Source organism: Cyanistes caeruleus, chromosome 3 (genome assembly GCF_971803275.1).
Source record: "Cyanistes caeruleus chromosome 3, bCyaCae1.hap1.1, whole genome shotgun sequence".
Taxonomy (NCBI): Eukaryota; Metazoa; Chordata; class Aves; order Passeriformes; family Paridae; genus Cyanistes; species Cyanistes caeruleus.
The window spans coordinates 85,494,577-85,519,308 of NC_141703.1; the positions used below are offsets into that span (position 1 = coordinate 85,494,577).

General features: G+C 36.4%; 1 protein-coding gene across 1 annotated transcript in view; it reads right to left on the reverse strand.

The window, feature by feature from the left end:
- Window positions 1-24,732, reverse strand: part of ACER3 (alkaline ceramidase 3) — a 54,259-nt gene that overhangs the window by 13,850 nt on the left and 15,677 nt on the right. The window contains exons 2-7 of the mRNA XM_023922154.2: window positions 21,026-21,136; window positions 14,020-14,072; window positions 9,874-9,926; window positions 7,669-7,750; window positions 6,499-6,534; window positions 401-459 (exon numbers count right to left, since the gene is read on the reverse strand). Coding sequence (XP_023777922.1) covers window positions 401-459; window positions 6,499-6,534; window positions 7,669-7,750; window positions 9,874-9,926; window positions 14,020-14,072; window positions 21,026-21,136 — 394 coding nt within the window. The remainder of the gene's footprint in view (window positions 1-400; window positions 460-6,498; window positions 6,535-7,668; window positions 7,751-9,873; window positions 9,927-14,019; window positions 14,073-21,025; window positions 21,137-24,732) is intronic.

The window sequence follows — 24,732 nt, forward strand, 5'->3', positions numbered from 1 at the left end:
GCAGTCTTACCACTCTCCCAAAATTATCATTAGAGTTTGGATATTAGCAACAGATTTCACACTACCCAGCAATATGAAGACAAACTCAATTCCTGTTTAAATCCCAGGCTAACAGCTGAAGCCACCAGCAGAACACCTGACAGTAAACAGTGATCATAAATATAGAAATCTCAGCTTAGTTTAATGTTATCTCAGTGGCTTCAAAAAAATGCAAGATGATGAGTCATTCCCTTTCAGCCCAGGGGAGCCCAGGAGCTAACATTATGTACCTAGTTTAAGAAATTCTCCCATTGCCAATTTCTCATGTTAAGCCCACCAAAATAAAACAGCTGCAAATGCTATGTTGTAACTTACAATGCTTTATTAATGAATTTAATTAATTAATTAAATGGCTACTTACCATAATACTATATAAACAGATCTTAGGACTATGATGGAAACTAGTGTTCCATACATGATCTGAAAATAAAAAGAGATAAAATTCAGCAGTTGGGTTCAAGAGACCTTATAAAATACTACAGGAGTAAAAATTTTTTGCAGCCTCTGTCTTTTTTGTTTTTATTTTTAAGTCTCAGGAAAATAGCATTCCTTCTAACTTCATCTCCAGAAAGCTGTCTATTCAAGTTTCAAATAAAAGTATGATTATAAAGCATGTCCCTTATACAATTACAGGAAAAAGCCAGTTTTGTAAAACCAACGTTCCACCATTCTAAATCGGAAAGCAAACACTAGATGGCACTCAGAAAGCATCCTGAAATCAAAACCAGTAACTAACTCCTATTATCTCTTCTCTCTCTGTGCATTTTAGCCCAGGATTGTACAAGCATCAGCTAAAGCTGTTTTTGAAAGCAGTACTTCTATTTGATTAATGTTTTCCTGAAAGCAAACACCTGAATAGACTGTGCACTATTCCCACACTGAGCATCACTAAGGGGAAAAACTTTCCAGGAAGCATTTCAAACAACTATTACAGATTGTTTGGATTCACTATATAATCTAATTATATAGTGGGAAGGCTGCACACACTGAAAAGATCCATGAGCAAAATCTGACTCACTGTAGGCTTGATGAATTTGAATGCAATCACCTGACTTAAAAAAGTCAAAGTAATAATTTATTATTTGCCTCGTGATCTTCAAATCACTCTCCTTTTTTTATTCACAAACTTAAAATCCATGTAACACCACCTCCAAGATGTACAGATCTTAAAGAAGAGGAAAAAATGTGGCCAGTCATGCCCAAGAGTGATGCAGAAGTCACTGCAGCAGGAAGGATTTTTAGACACTGGTGACATTCAATTACTTTCTGTATTTTTTTTATTCTGAACACTGTTTCCTCCTGTCAAAAGGCAGTTTGTTCCAAGCAGCTGTGCCTCGCTTTTTTTGCCTCTTTCCAGTGGCCCACAAGCCTTCTAGTATCTTTTTCTTCCTTGTTCATTGACTTAACTCTCCTATTTTGCTTCTACTTAGCTACTATCTAATTCTACTACTTAATTCTGCCTTTGTTTTACATGAAACAGAAAAATTATAAACCTTTGCTGTCTATTTTTAAAAGCTGCTACACCTCACAGACAAATCTGTGTCCTTACCATATTCTATTTTCCTTCTTATACCCCTCTCCTTCTTTCTGACTGTCTTTGAGACAGGGACTGCCTCTCACTCTACTGTAATTGGGGCGTTCCGATCCTACTAACCTGTAAGTATGTCTAGTCATCTCACATAAAATAGGTTACTGTAATAATGCAAAGTGAAACACCCCTTCCAAAAATCCATAAAGGCAAATTTGCAAACTCCTTTTAGCTTTAAGGATGATGTTAGTACCACACACTGTATTATCAGTGCACGTATACAGAACAAGACAGATAACAGAGCCTTTATGTTTGACAACAGGTAAAAGTAAGCTCCAATACTGACTATTCAAAGTCAGTCAGCACAGCAGCTCTTCATTTGCATTCAGAACAAGATTAAAGAACTTCAGTAAATAAATTACTACTACTGTGTGTTCTGCTCTGTAGAGCTAAACAAAGCAAAACTATTTGAAAGGCTAATTGGTTCTGGCTTGTTAGTTAATTCCAGTCCCCTTTTTGGGGTGCAGCAAGTAAACCAGGAAAAAAAAGAAAACCAACAAAACCTGCTAGACACAGCTTAAGTGCTTATCAGTCCCAAGCTAAGGGTAGGAAGGGGAGTGCTCAGGTGTGCTAGCTGCTGCCTGCTGGTACAATTCTTCATCGCTGACATCATTTGCCTAAAAAGATCCAACCACATAAATACATTATTTGCCTCATTTAAAACAGCCCTTTTCATTTTTTTCTAATCAAATACAGCAATTTATTCTAAGAGAGAGATGGTACAGAGGAAGATACTCATAGAAAGGCTCCTCCAGAATGCAAATTACAGTTTGATTTGCCAATCTCTCTTTCTTTGCTCCTTCTTAAAATTTCCATTGCTAAAATACTCCTTTGCAGTAGAGATATGGGAAAAAATTATCCATTAAGAACAATTTCTGTCATACACATTAGGGGTTGTGACCACCCTTATGCTTGTACCCAAATTGCTATTGGATTGTTTGTACAAGGAGTTCAATAGTGTCAGACTATGCCTAGAGAAACAGATGTTACAGGCAGTCTGAAGCCCAGGTAAAATGCTACCTTTTCCAGCAGTTGCTAAAAGCAGCAAAGAGCAAAAGCTAGGAAAAGCTTCCTTTGCAGAGTTTTCAGCTTGGTATTTCCTAGTGAGTTAATGGCTTGCAGAAGAGGACAGTAGTAATGAAGGAAGGAAAAAAAAAAAAAAGAACCTTGCAGTGACTGAAGAAAAATATGCCCATAGCTGACACTTCAATTTCTTGCCTTTTCCGCTTCCCCACCCAAACAGGTTGTTAGCAGTAAAACACATTTGTGTTTAAAAGCCTGTAAAAGACTGGAACAACAAAATGTTCTGCTCTGTATGCTCCAATCCTCCTCACTGAAGGTGAGCACCCAGGAGGTGCTGCTGTGATATACAGAGACTGGAGCTGCACACCTCCCTCAGCTGTTTCTTACTAGAGGGCTACACACCAAGCTGCACAACTTAGTTCAGATGTCAGGCAGCAGTGCTTACTTTATGCCCTTTACCATCCATGGCTTTACTATTTCTATCAAGGTAAAACTTTGTTAGGTATCACATCCAGGCACACCCTGCACTCTTTTGGTGATCTGTGAACAGTTTAGAACAAGAATAGTTTGTATTTGTCCATCAGTACATCTCTTCCATTTCGAATCACTCCTCATCCTCAGGGTCTCCCAGTTATCTGTTAATTTCCTCCCAAACTTTGTATCATCACAAATACCAGCAGTACACTCTTCTTTTTCCTGCTACAGGTTGTTAAAAAGGAAACCAACCAAACAAAACAGTCCCCCTACTGATTCCAAGAAAATTCAGGCTTTTTCATAATCTCCTTTAGTCCTTTTTCACTAGTCACTACCTTACCCTATTTGCAACTCTCCTACTGATCTGCTTCATCAGCTGCCTTGGTTTCTCATGGGACACAAGAATATTCTAGAATGCCTATTTTTTATACAAAATTTCTTAATGTAGAAGAAACAGCTATTTAGTATATTTTTCCATTAACCTTTTAGTTATTTGTTTGCTAAAAATTTGCCTCAAACTGTCATAGCAGATGACTACACAAATAAAACACGGTTTTAGAACTGTTCCACTGTTCACATAATTTGGCTCACTAGCTGAACAAGGTTTTGATCATGACAAGTGATCAGATGTGGTATGCCACAAACAGACATCAGGATGGAACACGTTGCTGTGTAGTGACAGCTTTCTGGGCCTCATCATATTAGGAAGAAGGCTACTGGTAAGACTTGAGTTGAAAATTTAACTTCCAGAGTAACTACCCCTACTTCCAGGGCTGTCTCTGTATTTCTGGGGATCACACTAGCAGCCATTCTTCCCCTGCCCCTTTCCCTGTATACATGTGGTAAACAGGGATGAACAACTAATCTGATTTAAAATTAATTCCAAGTAGAGTTTCAACCTGTTGACTTCCCCAGTCAGATTCACATCAGAAAATAAATTTGTGTGCCAGATGGAAAAGAGAGGAGAGGCACAGCTGTTTTCTGTGACAATGATACTGGCTTAAAAACAACCAGGCAGCTGGTACATAGGGTTGTTTAGCACCTTGAAAACTAGGATTAATAGTGCTCTAGTTTAAGAGATTTAGATATAAACAAGAAAATATACGGTTGTAAAGACCATTAATATATTTCATTTAATTGCTGAGGTGGCAAAAAATACTAGATCAGCTGTCAAGCAGGAATTGGTCTTTTCCTTCAAATGATGTGCTGCCTCCAACTTACCAAAACATGCATCTCAGGCTTCCAACAGTTGAAGCAATAAAAACCTTAAAAATCTCCCTTAATATATGGATGCAGAAAAAAAAAGTTGGTCTCTGCTGCCACTGTGCCATGGACAACAAACTGAAATCACCTCTGTGCCCTGCTGGCAGCTGGCAATTTATGAGCCTAAATTGGAAAGACAAGTAGAAAGTAACTTAGGTAAAAATGAAGCTTGGATCCTGGTTGCTAAATGTAATAGGATCCTTTTTTCATTCTTACTGGCCTCCTTCCAGATGAAAAAAAAAACCACAATCCAGACTGAAACAATGAACAACAAAAAGTTATCTTTGTAGTTCTTCCTCTTTTTGCAAGGCTGACAAAATGATCACAGACAAACACCTGGAGGAACCAAATGCTGCTTTATCTCCTGATGCTGCTTTCTAACCCAGTTAGAAAGACTGTGATTTAAACTATGATTGCATGAACATATTTAATTTTACTTTAAGTCTAAGTGAACCACTCAGTTTGAAAATGCTTACAGAAATTATTTCATTTTTTATGCACTCTAAAATAATGTACAAGTATTAAGAAAATAACCTTACTTAGCTGTGCAACCAGGGAAATATTTCCTCAGGATTTACAACATATTTGGCAAAGACTGTGAATAAATGACTACAGTACTTGAGCATTTGGAATTCGGCCATAACAGTATGTTCTCCATAAAAATCAATTTGGAAAGAATTGTAAAAAGTCCAATACTTTTACGGGATCCAAATATTTTCTACATTGATTCCTCATGTATAAATTATAACAGGGAATTCATATTCTGAACCTAAGAGAAAACAGATGCAGAAAATTAAAGGCATGGGACAACAGTTCAAGGTTTCCCTCTTTCTCAAAAAGTTATAATATCTATTGTGTTAGTTTTTGTGATATGGGGCAATACCTATAACAAATGCATCAAAATGGACTATAGTGAAGCTGCAATGTATTAATTCCAATAAATGCAGCTTGGGAAAATAATTGATTAAAGAGATAAAAGTTCATTATAAATAGTAGATTTTGCCACTGCAGTTAATAAAACTACTCTAAGTCACTTCATTCAAAACCCATTAAGACCAGCTCAGTAAAAGCACCAGAAATTGTCACTTTCGTCCCAATCAGTACCTTTCTGCTGGAAATGTAAGTAGGGGGAAAAAAAATAAAGGATGTAATTAATATCACCAAAACATCCCATACCACAATTTTCTCTTTTATCTACAGGTAGGGTAACAATTCATGTTTCTAGGGGAGATTATTTGGAGCAGCTGAAAATTTATTCTCTTGATCAGCACTTCACTAATCCACCAACAAGAGCCACGTATCATTTTTACAACTGCTGATGCAGCAGGCATATTTTGACAAGCAGTGGCACTACCAATTTCAAAAAGCAAAGCTTTAAAGCTCCATCTTGCAAAGAGCTCAGTGCTTTTTGCTTGGCAATTTTTCAGCTGTTATCCCTAATAAAAAAAACATAAATGAGGGAAAACTACCCATGGCATACAGAAATGAGCATCGTTTCCTAACCTCCTGTGAAGAGGTAAGTGATGCAGGTCCTATCCCCACAGGCAGGGGATGCATATTAATACTGCTACAAAAGGAGCCTGTACCAAATATGCCATTAAGTCTGGACAAAGCAGTCTGGTGCAAAACCCTAGAAGGCATTCTGTGCTTAAACTCACCTTGAATTTCCACAAATTAAAGCTGAGTAGTTAAAAAACTCAAACTAATATGTTAAAGCAGAGAGAAGAATGTGGTGCTAAGCCAATCAAGACATCTTATAATGTAAGGTCATAGTTTCAAAGCAGCTGCTAATGGAAAGCAGCAGAAAAAGACTTATTTAGCTGTTCCTCTCTCACACCTCAGGGTCACCTCATTACCCTTGCCACAGATGAAAACCATAGGAAATATTAGGTCAAAAGCTGAAACACAACACACATTAAGCAATCTAGTTTTTCAGGTCACTAAGTAAGAGGATGGTGAAATGACAGGCAGCAATACTGCTTAAAGAAAAAACAAATGGCAAATTGTGCTTCTCTTCCATCTTTCTTCTAGCAGTAAAATACTGTAACACAATCCACTGAAATAGCATAGTTAAAAACCAAAACTAGCTCTTCCAACAGAGCAAGATTTACCTGATGGAATACAGGCTCTTTCAAATCTAGGTAAACCTGGAACAATTAAAAAAGAGCAATAATTTGCAACAGAACCATCATAATATTATTCATCTAAATATTGCCAAGGCTTCTCCTGCTAGAATCAAGCCATGAGTGCCTATCCATGCACCATTAAAGCTGATCATATATTTCAAATTTCCTCTGCCAAAACCTGAGGTTTTAACTGTGGAGTTATTTTAAACTAAGAAGCACCAATAGAAACATTAACATCTAACATAAGGTTTCTAATTTAGTAGAGTTGAACACATACAAAAACAATTAAGATACTGAAGTTACCAGATGTTCTCGATACGCACTGCAAGAAGAAAACATACTTAATTTTGATTTGCTATTATTGTTTTTGACAACAGTGTAATGTTTCAATTAATTTTACAAAAAGCTAGTAGTTCTTCCTATTAGTAATACAGCTAATTTAAGTTATGTTCTTGAAAAGGGAAGGGCACTAGACCTTAGGCATAATGTGCCACAAGTGTAAAAAATTTTAGGAGAAACAGAAGAGGCAAGTATTTTGGCAGCTGAAGATGACTTATAATAATACTTTAATTTTTAAAGAAATGGTTATCAATAAAAATTACATAGGAAATTCCATCTGTGGTTGACAGCCAGAATGAAACTGAATTTATTCATAAAGAATGAGCACTCCACTGACAAAGGGAGACAAGTTAGCCATGACATGACACAAAAAAATTAGAAGCATTTTAACAAACAGCTAAGTTCTTCTCTTATTCTGCCTGTTTTAAAACGCCAGTCTGGATTCTGGACTGGGTATCACAGTTCACTTTTTTGCAGTCAAACAGAATGATTCTTATTCCTACAGATGAATTAAAGTGAAAGAAGGTGAGACACACAGCTTATCCAAGGTCTCAAGTTAATGGCAACTGTTTTTCTCACATTCCTATTTTAGCAACTGGATTATTGCTTTTCCTCCTTATTTATTCTGTACAGTGGTTTAGATAGAAAGGTTTTAGGTTTCTCTGGCCAGCAACATAATTTTCCCAACAAAAGAATAATTTGTCTTTCTTGACTGGAAGTGACAGAGATTTAGTATTGCCTCTATAACATTCCTCCAACTGTCAGAAAAACTGCCAAACTAAGGGTGAAAATGCCATATTAGAAAAAGTTACTTACTATGCTGACTACGACGCTGTATGTTATTAACAAGAAAAGCAGTGCATAATTGACTGTATTCTTGTACTTGAAACATTCATACCTGGAAGAGAGGATAAAGGAGAGAGATAACATTCATCACTTACCATATAATGGATGCAATTTCCAAGGTATAATATTAAAAAAAGTGTGAGAAAATTGATCCAAATTAGTCTTAGGCCCCTCCAGAAATTCTAACTCCTTCCAAAAAGATGTATTATTTTAAGAAAAAAAATCATGCTCTTACCAATAAATGCTTTTTTAAAAATCTAAGGCAAAAAAACCCTAACACCAATAAGCTCAAGCATATGCCAAGAAGTAACCCACTCTAAGAAAAGAGTTTCTGAAGCAGAAGTGTTTTCAGAAGGTGCTTACAGGGTGATAATGGATGGCAAATTAGAAATTAGTTTAAAATGTGACACAGCTGTCAAAAACATTACTGAGCAAACAGTAATTTTTTGCCTTACAAAACGGTTAACTCAGATCTGTTAAAATGTAGGTTGTTAAGAGTTTCACTACAGTTGCAGTGCAGTAAATTTGCTAGATTGGGTACCAGTAGAAGTGGAAGGTAAAACCACCTGACTGCTCCCAGTATGTAAAACAACCAATTAAAATTACCTTCACAATGTCTCAGTCTCAGTTGTGATGGAAATACACACAGACTATACCTTCATCAGAAAAAAGGTCCAAAAAACCCAGCAGAAATGAATTTTGAGAAGCCCATTATCATCCGTGCTGAAGGAAGCTGTCTATATAATTCCAAGTTACATCTGTCTAGTTCCTTTGTTTATAAACTTGGAGAAACAGACACCATCATGAGTTGATAAAAGGAAATAAAATAAAAATACATCTGGGAAACAAAAAGTCTAAAGGCAGCACTAATGTGCTACTTTGCAAAATGGCTTGCTGAAGTAATTACACAGCTTGAGAATCAGCAGGACTGAATGATGTATAAGGGAATGTCCTGTGCACAACCACCTGCAACCTACCTTCAAGCAAACCAAAACAATTATTAAAGGCCTCCTATATGACATTAGCTCATTTTTTTGAGCATTTTAATTGCTACCAGACATACATACACAGAATCATACTGGAGTTATAAATGCAGTAACAGACTTCAGTGCTTTTGAAGATAAAGTAATGACTATACTAAAAAAAAAAAATCAGATAGATTTTTTATAGCCATTTCTCATCCTTTTTTCCAATCACATTCAAATCAGACAAATGCAAAGGCAATTTCAAGGAGATAGGGAGCTACAATGGAAATATTTCTGCTAAAAGAGGCATTATGATTCTGGTCCTGAGTTTGTACAAATCACACTAACATATGAGTCACAAACTGAGGGCAATTTCCATAGATAGGGGTTTCGTCCTAAAGCATCCCATCTCCATTGCAAGCTACCAGTAATCTTCACCAAGACATCACAATTTTCAACAGCTGAATATTTTATATGCTCAAAAGCAAAAATATATTTTTTTCTCTTTTTGTCTGCAACAAGTTGATTTATCATTAGCATTTGCCAAGTGACAGAACAAATCATATTCAATCCAGACCTTGCAGCAACAGGCAAGAAAAAGCCAACTCAGGGTATCTTTACATTATTTACATCTTTACATTATCAAATGCTACATTGCTCCCAAAATTAAATGGGAGAACATATTCTGGCATCACATTAAGCTGTCATGCATGTTCTAAGACACTCTCCCCAAAATATGTATTCAACTCCTCGTAAAATCTTGTCCCCTTAATTTTCCAGATGAGTGAAAAGCAGGTTTAGCCAGAAATATGAAATTTGAATTTTGAGCCAGAATACATCATAGAAATCCAGCTCCAATAAATTATAATGTTGCTAATTTTGTAGGCTTTACTGAAGTAGATTTTATTATGTCTGCTGTTTTTACAGAAGTAGCACTGAGCTCTGATTGTATACTACACTAAGGCTTTAATGAGTTTGTTTTTTCCCCTACTGAAAAAAAAAAAACCCATTGGTAAAATATATCTAAAGTAGAAAAACTAGGACTAAAGCCAGCCTGGTACTCTAGTATCATAATGCTGTACAAAAACAGATCTCACTGAAAGCAGTAGAAGTGTTCTCTCCATATATGCTAAATTTTGCTTCAGAGACTCTACATTTCAAAAGTTAACATTTCATAAATATTCAAGGAAAAAAATTAACAAGTACTTACAGGCAGTAGACAAACACACAACAACTGTATATCATTGGCAGTTCATCCAACAGCTGTAAAAAGCAAAGACATCAAAACATGAAAGCTACTTTTAACTCACAAGCTTGTCTAAGTTAATTAAGGAGAAGTAAGTCTTAAGTAAACAGAGTTTTTAAGTCATTTGGATATCCATCTTCTTGACTGTACTCTAACACGTAGCACTGTCAAACCCTGTTCAGCTGCATTAAAAAGCTTATTACTCTGAATCTTTTGAATATTATCCTTCATAAACGCCCACACCTTCAAAGAATCTTGACTTTTTTGCTGCACATGCCTCTTAAGATATTCGTAGGAATTAGTTCTGTAAAGCCAGGCTGAAGAGGACCATCCCATCTATGGCCTTACAGTCAGTAGCATGTTCTTACTTGACAGAGAAATTGAAATGTAATTTTTTCATAGCATAAATTACAATTTTAGCCCATTCGAATGGGCAATATGCTTGCATGTTTACATTCTACTTTTAGAAATTTCTTACATTGTTTTAATTCAGAGACAGGGTTTTTTGTTTATTTGATGTGGGGTTCTTGTGGGCTGTTTTGTTGGGGTTTTCTCCCAGAAATTATGGCTGCACATAAGGTTTTATTATCTCAAATAACTTTTATACTCTGGGAGAAGAATGATGTGTTTCAGCTAAAACAGTTACTTCTTCAGGAACTTGCCACCTTAATAGAATGGAATTAAAGTTGTAATCACACGAGAGTTGATTTCTCAATAGCAGGTACACTCAAAATTGCCATTTAACATTAGCAGGAAAAAGAATCATAGCATCATTTTCTTGTAGAACTTCTCACCAAAGAACTTTCATGAATTTCTGCTTATAAATATACACTTAAACTTACCTTCCTATTAAGGAAGGACTGAAAGTCGTGGAAGTGAAAAAGGATACAAAATGGATCAATGAAGATCCACAGCTCCTGATTGCTAATATTTTAGGCAAACATTAACAGTAAGAGCTTTTAGAACTTTTAGAGCTTGACTTCTAAGAAAAACAAGAACTAGATGCAAAAAAGATTATGACCTTTTTCAATCATCACTCAAAGTTCTTGATGGCTGTTCCTGTAAAGAAATTGCTTTCCTACTACTGCTACAGGGTACTTAAGCTCATAACAATGTTATTCTAAACAATGAGATTATTAAGAGCAGTAAGCAGCTCACTCAAACCCTTTTATAAAGCCAGCCTGATTCTGCTCAGTTTGGGATAATTTTCTAACTGCACTGTCAAAACCTCCATTTTAGCTTTAAAATTTCCTATTGTGAAAAAAAGAAAAAAAAGTGGATCTAATTCTTTATGAAAGAAGAGAGATGTATTATCTTGAGTGTGAAGTATTAGCTCATTGTGATTTTGGTTATATAAAGCTCAGGAACTGTTTCACAAGAGCGCTAAACAGCTCTGCTGCCCAGCTGCCACCGATAGGGCAGATGTTGCTTCTTCCCCCACGCTGCCACTGCCTCTCTCCAGTGAGGAGATCAGACTGGTCTGGCTTATGGGAAGCCAGGTCCAGGTGCTGAGCCAGCACACAACCAATCTTGCAGAGCAAGGTTTAAATGCCAGACCTGTGCATTACAGGGTCAGGGACCGCAACAGGCAGCACTAAGACAGTATCAGGAGCATTGGTAGCAAGGAATGTTCGGTGGCACCTTGCTATCACAGTAGTTCATCTTTGCTGTGATGCCTTAGAGGGGACAAAACAGAAACAATAGCTGAATTCAGCTTTACAGTAATAGTATTCTAAAAAGTCAGAGATGTGTTTTTCCAAGTCTGGTAGGAATTAGCCACAGGATTAATTCATGTGGCTGTTAAAGAGTGTGAGTCATTTAACACCTCATAAAAGAATAAGGCGGGGGAAGAACAAGAAATACAATACATGAAAATTTTCCAGATTTGGACAGGTGATTACACTCTTAAGTTCATATGCTGGCAGCATCTCAGGGACATTACAGTAGCAACAAAGAGCCTCTCAAAAGATCTTAACTAGAATTTGCATGCAGAAGACAATGACTTCTGTATCTAAAGGAATTAATGCTTCTAGGAGTACTGTCAAAGGCATGCCTGGACAATGAAGAACCATCGAAAGAAGGAAACTTAGGGAGCTGATTTAACAGGCTAAATAAGCATTTTGTGCATTCCTCAAGAATCCAATCAAGCAGATTCCCATAAAAATAACATAAAAAGGAGTGATCTCCACACAAGTATTCTAACAACTGCTTTCAAGAACAGAAGCTTTCACATTTTTCTTAATTAGCAAATTGAATCCATCATTTACAGTATTAAGATTGCAAAACAAATGTAAAAAAAGAAAGTCTCCTTGAACAGCTATGCTGATTTGTAAACATAACAAGAGAAAGTGAATGAGAAAAGTTTATTTACTGGTTGAACTGTTTCCTCCATGGTGATCGGTAAGCAAACAACTGGAATAATTATGGATCACTTGTGGATTGGCTGCCAAAATAAATGTACTTTCTCTGCCTCACACAAAGCCTTTTACATCAGTTGACAAGATGATGTAAGACATTCCTGCTTCCCTCTCATCTGCTTCTGCCCCACTTTACTTACCACAGTTCATAGGCCCCTTAGTTGTTCTGATGCAACACAAGAACTATTGGGCAAGCAGCAGCAAAGTGACTTAGATTAAAATAAAGCCCCTACACACACACACAACTTCCAGTAACAACTGCAAAATAACCCAAACCAAAACAAACACCCAAAAACCCTCCACCCAAAACAGAATCTCCCCCTTCATAAAAGGTTTTACGTATGGATCATTTTAATGATTGTGATTTCAGGGTGCCCTTTCTCACCTCGGCATCAGTGTGAGAAAGAGGATTTGAAATACTGGCCATGATAGGAACAAGGAGCTGAGGGAAGCAATATGAAAGAGGCAGAAAATCAAGGCAGTTTCACTACCAAATACAGGTAAATAGCACTCTAATTTGGGAGGGAGTGGTGAAATGGCTCTCCAAACCACTTTTTTCATGCCAAGAAAAGCACCAAATATTCTTGCATGGTGACAGCGATATGCTCTGTGGAAGCTGTCAGTCTCCACCATTTGCCAGAGAGACAAACCAGAGCACTATGGAGGCAAACATCAAGCAATCAGCAATATGTAGGTCCCACTGGGATCAGCAAAAATGCAGGACTCAATTCAGCTGCCACAGCATAGCTGCTTAATGCCACCTGAGATGCTCTGTCACCTCCAATACACCCATCCAAGACTGGCAGATGTGATGGGAGTCTAAGAAAACCCCACCCTTGTGAGATGGGAGCTGAAGGCCTGAGAGAACACTCACAGGGTCCAAAATAACACTAAACATCTCTGTTTAGACAAACAAATCTTTTTTGAGCAAAGACTGCCAGTGGAGTCTGGAGAATGATTCAGCCCAGCCAACTACCTCTGTCCACTCCACTGATTTAACTGTATTTCCATTGGCTGTGGTGGGAACACAGACTTTTAAATATAGGTTTCTTCATTTTGAACAAAATCCCACTTCGTCCTGTGATTTTAATTCAAAGATACATTTCCTTAATCTTTGCAGAGTACAACAGGACAAGAATTCTTGTGTCACTTTAGAAAACAAGAAACACCAGGACAATCCTTATATCCTGTGACTTGTTCTAGAATGCTGTCTACTCAAAAATAAGAGAGAAAATGACTCAATTACTGCTACTCAGAAGATACTGATTTCAGTATTAATGCTACCGGTGCATCTAGATAAATAGAAACAAAGATAAGGAAAGTTACAATAGGTAGCAATAACTCTAGTTTATACTGCTAGCTATTATGCCAAAGCTGTGGGTATTTTAAAATAACATCTTGTGTAAAAAGGTAACATGATTTCCCAAAGGATAAAGTGTCCTCTACCAACATAAGCAATTGATGACAGTTCTTATTGTAGATGGAAGTATATATTTCTGTATATAATCAGTCAAAAATACCTATTGAAACAAGACCTGCATTACTGCCTTGTTTGAGAACAGGAGCCATGTACAATGGTACTTAAGGCAGATTAACTCATTTTATACAAATTTCATCTAGCCAAGAAATGGCAAATTGACTGTACAGTGAGATACACACAGAAAATGATTCACAGCTACTTATCAGTACTCACCTGCATTTCATACTTCAGGGTCATGTGGAAGCACCAAGATCCCAATCCCACAGCTGAAAACAAACCAGAACTATTATCAGCATAATAGTATGCATGTAAAATTTTCAGGTACATTAACTTAAACGCACAAAATGCATGCTTCAACAGTGAAAAAGCAATTATAACATCAGCATTTCACTGCAGGGACAAACCCCTAGTTTTTCACAGCCTTCTACTTTATATATTAGTCACCAATTAAATCCCTGAATTCACAGGGCTTGAGGTGTGAGTGCCCTCTTTACCTCCTCTCAATACTGTGTCCTACTAACTGGGTGTAATCTCAAAGAGGAAAGGAGCAGAGGCAACCAGAATGGAGTGTCATCTATCAATTTGTCTTTTTCCTTTTATTTATTTATTTATTTTAATTTTAAGTAAATTAAGATTTCTGTGTTCCAACTCTTCTAGAAGGCAAAGAATCATTCAATAACTAGTACTTCTGGAAGACTCTCAATATTTCTGCTTACTGTCCAGTTTTAAAACATGTGTTTTACTAAAAGCTTTCTCTTGTCTCCATAAAATATAGTGCTAATAACACTAAGGTCTGAGGTTTGATACCCACAGGGGCTGTTCATTTAAGAGCTAGACTTGATGATTCTTGTGGCTCCCTTCCAACTTAAGACAATTATGTGATTCAAAAGCAGAAGTGAATTGCTGCTAGAACTCAGAAACTCAAGGTAAACAAACCAATCCCACATAGGATTCATTTTCTGAAATGAGATTACCATTTCTGGGCCTTATCAATAGAAAAATGAGTTTCTAAGAAATTAATTGTATTTATTTGAAATATTTTCTTTACACATTTTGAATTTACTTCTGAAGTCACTTTATGAGACATATGCTTTGCCTATACAGTTTTTTCACTCAGGCATGAATAATGCTTCTTGGAAGCTAGATTTCTCTGTTTAGAACAAAGCTGGTACAGTATTTAATGCATCATTCATTACTTTGAAATATTATCAGTAAAACACTCTCATTAAGCATCAGCTCAGTTTTATTTTGCAAGAACAAGTACAGTAATGTGATGTCTTGTCTTCCTTCAAGAAATTGTTTTACCTTTGACTGTTGTTTCAGAGAAAGTCAAGTAATTTTCACTCAAGCCTTGATCACTGAGCAGTGCTGCCATATTTTGTGGCTAGAGTATCACCTTGCTTACACAAACCAGTCAAGTTTCACTGATGCATAAACAAGAATTCTATCTCTGTGCAGTCTGTAAAGGATTGCCAAGACAGTCAAGAGACATGTCTAGAGATGCTTCCTTAGTTAATAACTAGAACTGTGATTATTACACTTAATCAGTGAAATTAAATACCTAAGCATGTAGCTTTACTGAAAAAAAAAATAAAAAAATTAAAAATAGTTTTTTTAGTTACTGGTTTAAAACCACGACAGTAATACAGCAACATTTCAAAATATATTATCCAACAGTTCAATGTCATTATTTCTCTGGGAAAATTAAGCACAACTCATACCAGAAAATAAACAACCACATGCACTTTTGTAAACTCTGATTACGTTGGTTTGCTTCTGAAAAATCTTTCCAAACAATAAGCAAAAACTGCTTTCACCTTCATTGAGATTCTAATGAGGAACTCTCATAGCTATTTTTCTGTATATACAGACCACATGACGAAAACTGTTCATTCTGGAGGAAAAAATCCATTAAGATCATCATTAAAACAGTGCCATCCATTATCCTGGCTGTCACAGAATACAAACTTACAATTTGTAACAAATGTCATTTCCAAGTATGGCAAAATCATTGCATAAGAAATTTCAACAAATTTTAGATTAACAAAATATGTTGTTGGGGTTTTCTTGTTTGTTTTTGTTAATGTTGTTTGGGTTAATAGATCTCAACAATCAGCAACCAAATTCATTCCCTTCCTCCTGTATAAGAAGCAATTATTTTTAGATTAATTTTTCTTCTTCAATCTTTGAAAAAATCAAGAATGCTGCAGATATTAGTGTTTCAAGTCATTTAATCCCACAACTGTAATTAATCTCTACAGTTACAATAACTCCTCTTGCTTTTGTGTAACAATCATATTTAGAATTTCTCTGATTATGAAATTTTACTATGCATTCTAGAAAAATATTTTATCTATAATATTTATCTATAAAAAATAGGCTTCTGGAAGAAGAAAAGCTTACAGGGACAGATCATATGGTTCCAGGCTCAAGACATTTCTAAGAAATAGTTACTTCACAAAAACCACCTGCAATGAGACATTCTGCCAGCTTTGAACTTTTCAAAATATGAGTGATCATGATCACTGCAATGACACAAGATTTCAGGAGAAGAAACTTTCCCATACAGCCACTAACACACAGAACAATAAATCTGCTCCTCACCTTGTAAGTGGGGGTTACAGTTTTCATATTTTAGGTGTTTCCTTTTGCAAAGGAGCTTAACTCAGTAAAAGCTGCACATTGGTTGGGAAGCTTTAACACCATCAAAGCAGTAAGTACCACTCCCTCTCTAACTGCTCTAACTCACTTTTCGTAAATACTGCAAGTCACTTGGCATTTTTACATCAATGAACCTGCCAAGTTACAGGGGATATATATATAAATTATGTACTAAGTACAGAATGCACATTAAGTCACAATATTATGAGATCAAAATGTCACTTCAGAAGACTAGCAACGCAAAGTCAGGGTTGCTATTCTGTGTAGAATAACAGGGTCTCTTTCTGTACTGCAGCAAACACCCTGTGGGGTTCCTGCCAGTGGATAAAACAGTGATGTTACGATGATATAAAAACAGTGCGTCTACAAACTTTACTTCATACATGTACTGTCAAAAAACTTAAGGGAAATACCTATGGCTAGAAATAATCTAATATTATACAAAAGATCCAGCTCTATATATGAATCCTATAAACCTTCAGGATTTGAAACCTAGAGTGATTTTTTCAACAGTTTTAGGAAGCATCAGAAGTATCACATAATCAGTGATAATTCAGTTTGATGTAGCTATCCATCAGCACTCAAAATTCTCATTATAAGCCCAAGTCCTTTACTTAAAAAGTAGTTTATTAGGATTTCACAGATATCTTTATTTAGGTATCTACACATAAACTAGGTTTCAAAGCCTCCACTCAGATAATGTCATTATAAAGAGTAATACAGCTGGCTAAACAGGTATTTTAGAATGAGTCAAATGGTTCTCCTGGCTTTACTGACTGCACTGGCAGACAGAACCCTCTGCACAGGTAGACACATATGTTTAGGTATTTAAATCTGGAGCTGAATTCCATTTTATTTTTTTACAATGATTGAACATAATTAAACAACAACACACTGCATCATTAAAAGTTAAAGAATGAAACAAGATGAAAAAGTAGAATTAAATTAACTATTTTTAGTTTATTTTGTGTTGTAATGGCTCCCCTCCACAGCATGAGACAGGAGAAACACTGGTTACTCCAGAGGTACAGCTCTACAATTAAACACCTGCTTGGCTGGTACTATTCCCAGACATTGCAGTACAAGTGTCTGCACTAGTGAGTTGTTGGAACAGTCTGTGGTATGAATCAGGCCTGTTCCAACGAGCATTTCCCCAAGCAGCTTCCAGGAACAGCCCAGCAGGGTGTCTGTATGCGGTCACCGTGTTTGGGAGGCTAAGATGAACAGACACGGGCTCATCCACACTGCTTGGCTTCAGCACACAGGAATGTTCCCAACCACAGCTGATTTACCAGCACTGACACGGCCCTGGGAGCTTCTCTACAGGTGTTAGGTAAGAGGAACGGAATTAACTCTGACTGAAAATATTCTAATACATGATACAGAGTTTCACTGGAAATTAAATTTAGTAATTAAGAGTTCTTATGGCTATGCCTAATATAGAAAAAAATTTGCACCTTTTTTCTTTCCTCCATTTTGGCACTGCTTGAATGACTGAGCTGTATTAAGCAGGCCAAAGAAACACAATCAGAACAATCCTTCCAAATTTCAACTGAAGTATCTAACAAACATTACTTCATTGTGTGCTTTCTTATTTCCTTAGGTCCAGAAGTAACATATATATATATATATATATATATATATATATATATATACAGACACAATTTTTTAAAAATCATGATACTTCTAGAATATGAACCATTTTGGAATCACAGTTCCTCAGGATGCAGGAGATGAGGACCTGGCATGTATAGAACCTGATACAATACCCCAGAATCATAAGGAATTACTCAAAACCAACTGCTTATTCTTTGGGATAGTAATGGTCCAATGATTTGTTCCACCTACTTCAAGTGACACAACATACTGAAATAATGGCTTAAGATTATCCTTCATAATTTATATGTAGATTAAATGGTTCTCTACAGCTTAAAAATCATATTTAGTTCCTACTGAGAACATGCACTTTATGTTGAAAGGCAGCAGAAAAAGGGGCTGAGAACAGTGAGCTGTATCTTAAAGGCTTTGCTGAAAAGTGTAACTCAGTCTTGGCACCAGTATGAGCAAGAAATTTATTTGAACAATTATTTAGAAATACCCCTTGTGCTGGCAAGATCTTACCATGTATGTGAAACAAACCGAGCTTCCATAGTTCAAAATGCATTTACTTCAAAAATGAAATAAATGTCAACCAAAGAAATTGTGGGTATAAAAGTCAAACACTGAACACAGCATGGTAAAACACAAAGGAACTGACAATCAGCTAAATGTCTGGAAGCACGTAAAAGAAACAGCTGATTTGGATCAAAATAATGTCTAGAAACAACACCTCTTATGTTCTCAAATGCTAGCAGATTTAATTTAACGTTGGCTTTGACAGCTGTCTTTCAGTATCTTGTAAAATCTCAGTAACTATTCAAAATTGTTCAAACCTAACTAAAGTGCCCTCCCTTCCACCCCCATCTTCACAGCAGAATTGTTAAAGAATTTCTACTTTGACAAAACAACACTCAGTTAGAAACTCTGCTTTAATGAAGCATACTGCCTCAAGTGAAATCACAAGTTTGTGTTAAAGTCACTATCTTTTCAAAGATTAAGTCTGCATTTATTTGTTACAAATTACATAAATAGAGTGAAACCTGTTAATAAATAAAATTCACATGATAGAAAGAATTTTGTCTCGTACTTTCTTACAGAAAGACTTTTCTGTACACTTAATCTATCTCCAGTATGCTTCTTGTTAAGTCACATGCACAGAGAGAATGACAATGTTCCTGACACATTTCAACCATATTTAAAATTCTTTTTATGTTCTCATTCACTGCTTTTATTCTGTAGTAGAGCAAATGTTAAGTGGTTTGTGATTCCAAATCATCTTGTTCCTATTTTTCACTGAAAAACTATAAAGTCTTCCACACTTCTTTACATCTTTCACCTGCTGTAAAACAGGGTTACAGATACTGAAGCAGATACAAAGCAGAAGGGAAATGCTTTTGGGAGAGACCTTTAATGTTAGGTTCCAACATGTGATAAAAATCAAGCCATTTATCACTACAGACAGGAATCAAAGCCAACTCAGTCACAGATGAGCAGGGCCTAGATGGAACTCAGCACTGCCTTCCAGCACTGCTGTCGAAATGCAGGCTGAGCTCCCCTTCAAACAACACTGGAGAGAGGAAAAACTGAAGTCCAAGGTGTTTACAGTGATCAAAGACAGGTGTTTTTTGTTTTTTGGGGTTTTTTTTTATTATTTTAAACATTTAATGGGATATGAGAAATGCTCATCTGGTGTGACAGCCTGACATTCTGGACAGATAGCAGCACACTGTCCATCATAAACTGTGCCTGACAGAGGTAGTTACAAATCATGGTGAAGACAGTTTCAAACTGAGTTTTAAGGGGTTCCTTTCCATAGTTTAAAAAGAATGGCAGTATGGGAAACTGATTCAAGAACACCTAACTTCACCAAACATTTACACAGCATTTCTTACCATATCTTTTTAAAAGTAAACCCTGACCTTTAAGAATTCTGTCTGTCTCATACTGAGACAGAAATTAGTAATTATTTGAAACCATAGAAAATTTACAAATGGCTAATTAGAAAGTGCTCAGACAATATGCAAAGCAGTGCATGTATCAGCGAAGCTGACATAACTGAAAACTTGTGAATTTGCACCTTGTCTATGTTACAGTCTAACTGGTACCAAGGATACATTTAACATGTGGGTATGTGTTTTTCAACAACATCCACCTAAATACATAACATGCCAGTCTTAAAAGTAACATTTATCAACCCCTTACCACTCCAAAGACTGGGAAAAATCTCCACAGAGACAGGAGCTATAACAAACACAGAAATCCTGTGAAACACAGAAATTCTATGAAATCTAGTTTTGAGACCCAAGTGCCAAATCTGAACCATCTTCAAACATCTTTTCTTATAAGGAACAAAACTTCTAGTCACACAATTAACATTTAAAAGGAAGTTGGTTCTTTTCTGAATTTTGTTATTTTAGAGTGGACAGACTTCCCTTGAGTTGATCTAAACAAATATTATACTGCTCTTCCATTCTTGCAAAACTTCCCAGACATGATGGCTGGGTGATAAATGCCAAAGAGGAACTGGAAACAAATTCAAAGTCATTAAAGAATGCCTTTCCACTTCCCTCTACACCTTGGCCATTTCTTATATTACTTTCCCACACAAATGTCAGAAAAATATTAATATAGTGTGAAACTGTTTATAAGTAGAATACACAAGACACCTTCTGTAAATCATCAGAAAAATACAGAGCAAACTAAGATACACTTAGCAGGACCCAAAGCCAGAAAAGGATCACTTTAAAATCTGATAAAATTATTTAGTGAATTCTATTTTCATGTTCCTGCAACAGATTAAATTTTCTGTAAACATTAACAAGTGTAGAAAATTGAGGTCTACTTGCCACACACATAGTATTTGGATTTAACTACTGGGTTTATTAATATCTAGATATATTTTCCATTGCATATCTGAGCCCTCTTTATAATGAAAGAGCAAATTAAGTATTACACATACCTGTAAGACACAAATATGCAGCTAAATACCGTTTTTCAAGGCCATCTTTATAGGTCTGAATCGCACCATAGATTGGAGGTAGAATGAAAATCAGGTTACTCACTGTGTTCCCTGTAGGACAGAAACATAAAGCAGAGATTTAGAATTGGGTATTATGCACTTTAACTAAATCTAACAAAATTACATTCACTCATTAGAGACAGGTTCAACAGTTTTCATTCAGAAAGTGACTCAGCAAGACACCACTGCTCTCCATGCCTGGTCTAATGGAAGGTTGTCCCTGCCCCCAGCAAGGGGCTTGGAACTAGATGGTCTTGAAGGTCCCTTCCAGCACAAAACCTTCTAGGACTCTATCCTACATTCTACCCAATGCAAAGAAACGACATGTGTTGCAGAGACCAGAGAAAGCGATAAAAGCCAAGAGCCCAGCTCTCATACAGTGATTTAGATTTGGTCTGTTTTTCTTTTCCAAACTGTGCTGACCTAAGCAGAAGTGCAATGAAATCCTGCAAAGTTTAAGTGAAACAAAAGGAAATGGTGCATCTCTCAACAGAAGAGATGCAGATTCAGCTTTTTAGCTTAACCACAAATCATAATTTTGAGAACAGAGGTTATGTTATGGGAATTAAATGCCATACAATTTGGGAAAATGAGCAAATCTGTTAAAAAAGGCTTATATAGAGTAAACTGCACATTTTCACATACCATCAGTTAAATATATATAAAACTGAAATCTAATTTGCAAATATCCAAATTAAATATACAATTTATGAGGCTATGAAGACACCAAACCCTCTGCCTATCTCTGCATTTTTTATTCAGCAGAAAATCCCAGAAGCATTTCACATTCTAGAACAAAGAACAAGAGTGAGCAGGTCCTTTCTGAATCAGACCCCTAATTCTAGCAGACATTTTTCAGGAATCCTACTTGCCAAGATCCATCCAAAAGAAAAGCAAAACATACCTAACTATGTTCATATAACCCTAAGGCATTGCAGCACCTCTAAAAACAAAAATCCATACCTCACAGTCTTAAAGAAAATTCATACTCAAATGGGAAAAAGGTTATTTCAGAACGCATGTAGCAGAAGCGTACCTAGCTCCCTTGAACAAAGTAGCTCTTTCATATTCTCACAAAGTAGATACAAATGTCACTTTGAGACAGTCTTCTCAACCAGTTAAAAATCTCATCTGATTTTTATCAGAACTTCTTTAAATCACTTCCTTACTGATTTAACATCATATCGTGCCCAAGCATGAATTTCACCAAGTAACAACAGTCAAATCAGATGTGCCAGAGACCTCACTCATCTAGTCAGCTCTAAAGTTCCTGCATGTAAAAGGAGCCCAGCTGAAAACAAAAAACCTTCTGCAAGGATGTACAAGTTTATACAAATATAAAAGCCTTTTTCATGTTTAACATGGAATCCTTTTACCACATTCCTACAGTGTTGCAATAGGTAGTGATTCCCTTTCAACAGAGACCACATTTGGAAGAAATTCACTCAAATGCTGTTGTGTGACACGCTGACCATTGCCATGTCCTCCTGTAAATCATGCAAACACGTCACTGAACCTTGAGAAGTAGAATAAAGGTTACATAGTCTGGATAGCGAAACTTCTGCTTTCTAAAGCAGTGCTCAACCATTTTCAAGAGAAGTCAGTAGACATTATATAAATGTCACTGTTCAAGGTCACTTAGCTATGAAACTGTCAAAAGCCTGGCAAAAATTCAAATATGAAACTGCCAAACAAAAGAAATACCATGATGCTTATCCACAATTGGGAAGGCACAGGACTGTGGAAGAGAGTTGCAGTAGGATAACAAACTTCAGATGGTTGTAAGAATGCAGAAAACAGATTCTCCTGTAGGAAAGGGAAGGGAAGGTTTCAACGCTTCCTGTAAAACTATAATTACGTTAAATTATTGAAAATTTACGAGCATTTAATCTGGGACCATCTTGCTGAGAGAGGAAATACCATAGACCTAATCTAGCTGTACATTCCTGCCACTCCTTTTCTGCACTTTTTGGCCCGTATTTTTCAGAACATTTGCAGCATGGATTAGGCAAGCCTATCTGCAAACATACTTATTGAAAGTTGTGTACATTTTTTTAAAAGGGGAAATGGGGGCAGGGGAACAATAAAGTCCTCTGGCATGCTGCTAGCAAAATTACTTTTTTCAAGAACAAAAACTCCAAGGCCTCTTGCAAACCCAAGGTACCCAGGAATACATATTTCATAGAAGTCTAGCTAGTCTTTACAGGATTATCCTCACACAGAATAGCTTATAAATTCATTAAAAGGGATTTTTACTAATTCCATCAAAAAATGGCAGTTGGATATGCACAGAGATTAACAAAGAATATCAAGAAAGAAGAAAAAGGTGGCACAATGCAGACTCATAACTCTAAAGTCATTTAACAAACAAGGATATGAAACAAGTTTTGCAAGAAATAAATATGGAAGTTGAAAATGGGAAAACAAACTGTCAACAAAAAAAATCTCATCTTTTTTCACTAAATTTCCTTTTTTTAAAACTGGGGGAACATAATGCATCAGAACACCACGGGAAAACCAGAGAATGGAGAAATTGCAACTAAGGCAAGGGGCAGAAGATACGTAAAATAATTAAAGAAGAAATTATTGCTTACACCTATAAGAAATAGGGTACATCAACAATCTGATGAATGCACATGGATGGACCTGGGCTTAACTCTGTACTGCATTCTTCTATTTCACTACTGGATTCCTTGAATACTGGACCAGGGAGTGACTTAATTTTTCTTTAGTGTCCAAAGACTGCTTCTCAACATTTTATCTTCAACATGTTCATCAACAGAAAGGCAAGCCACATTATCTGAGGGAGAAATTAATGAACTTTCAGACTGAAATGACAAGAATAGGATTAAATATGATGGCCACAAACACACCTTTCAATGAGAATATGAATCCTTATTCCATATATAGAATTCATCTAATTGAAGAGGCAGAAAAGTGAATTTAGACTGCATGGTAACTGACCACAAACCATCACAATGCACCAAACTGCTTAAATTTATTTCCAGTAGAGACAGTGAAAATAGTTATGTCTTCATGCAAGTCAACAGTAGAATACACTGTTCTCTAGTTATTGATAGAACAAAAGAGAAAACTCATCAGGTGCAGAGAAGCTCCACTCAGATAGGAGTGATGAATGGGAGCCTACAGTTTCAGAAGGGACAAAAATTGCTCAGCTCACTGAACAAAACAATGGCTGGATAGAACAAAACTGTGCTCTGTAAAGACTTTGTGGGTCAATGCCAAAGACAAAAGGGAGCTGTTTGAACTGAAGGATAATACTGACAATGACTAAATAGATATAAACTAACCCTAAATAAATGCAGGCTAGAATAAAGAGGAAAGCTTCCCATTAGAGAGGAAATATTTACAACTGCTTCCCAACAGAAATGAGCAGCACGATGAACCTGCTTTCTGGGTGGAGCTCAGGAAGCTCCACAATCAGATTACACAATGTAGTAGCATATTGGAGTGCTAAACCAGACCACATCCACAAAGATTATACATGGTACTAGGTACAGGGATAAATTAATGTCTAATTGTGACAATGTGACAATGTGACGGACTGCACAAGTCTTTCAAGACTGTTTTAATGCAAACCATTGTTTCAAAGTAATGTTTTATTCATTGAGAGAACACCATAAGGT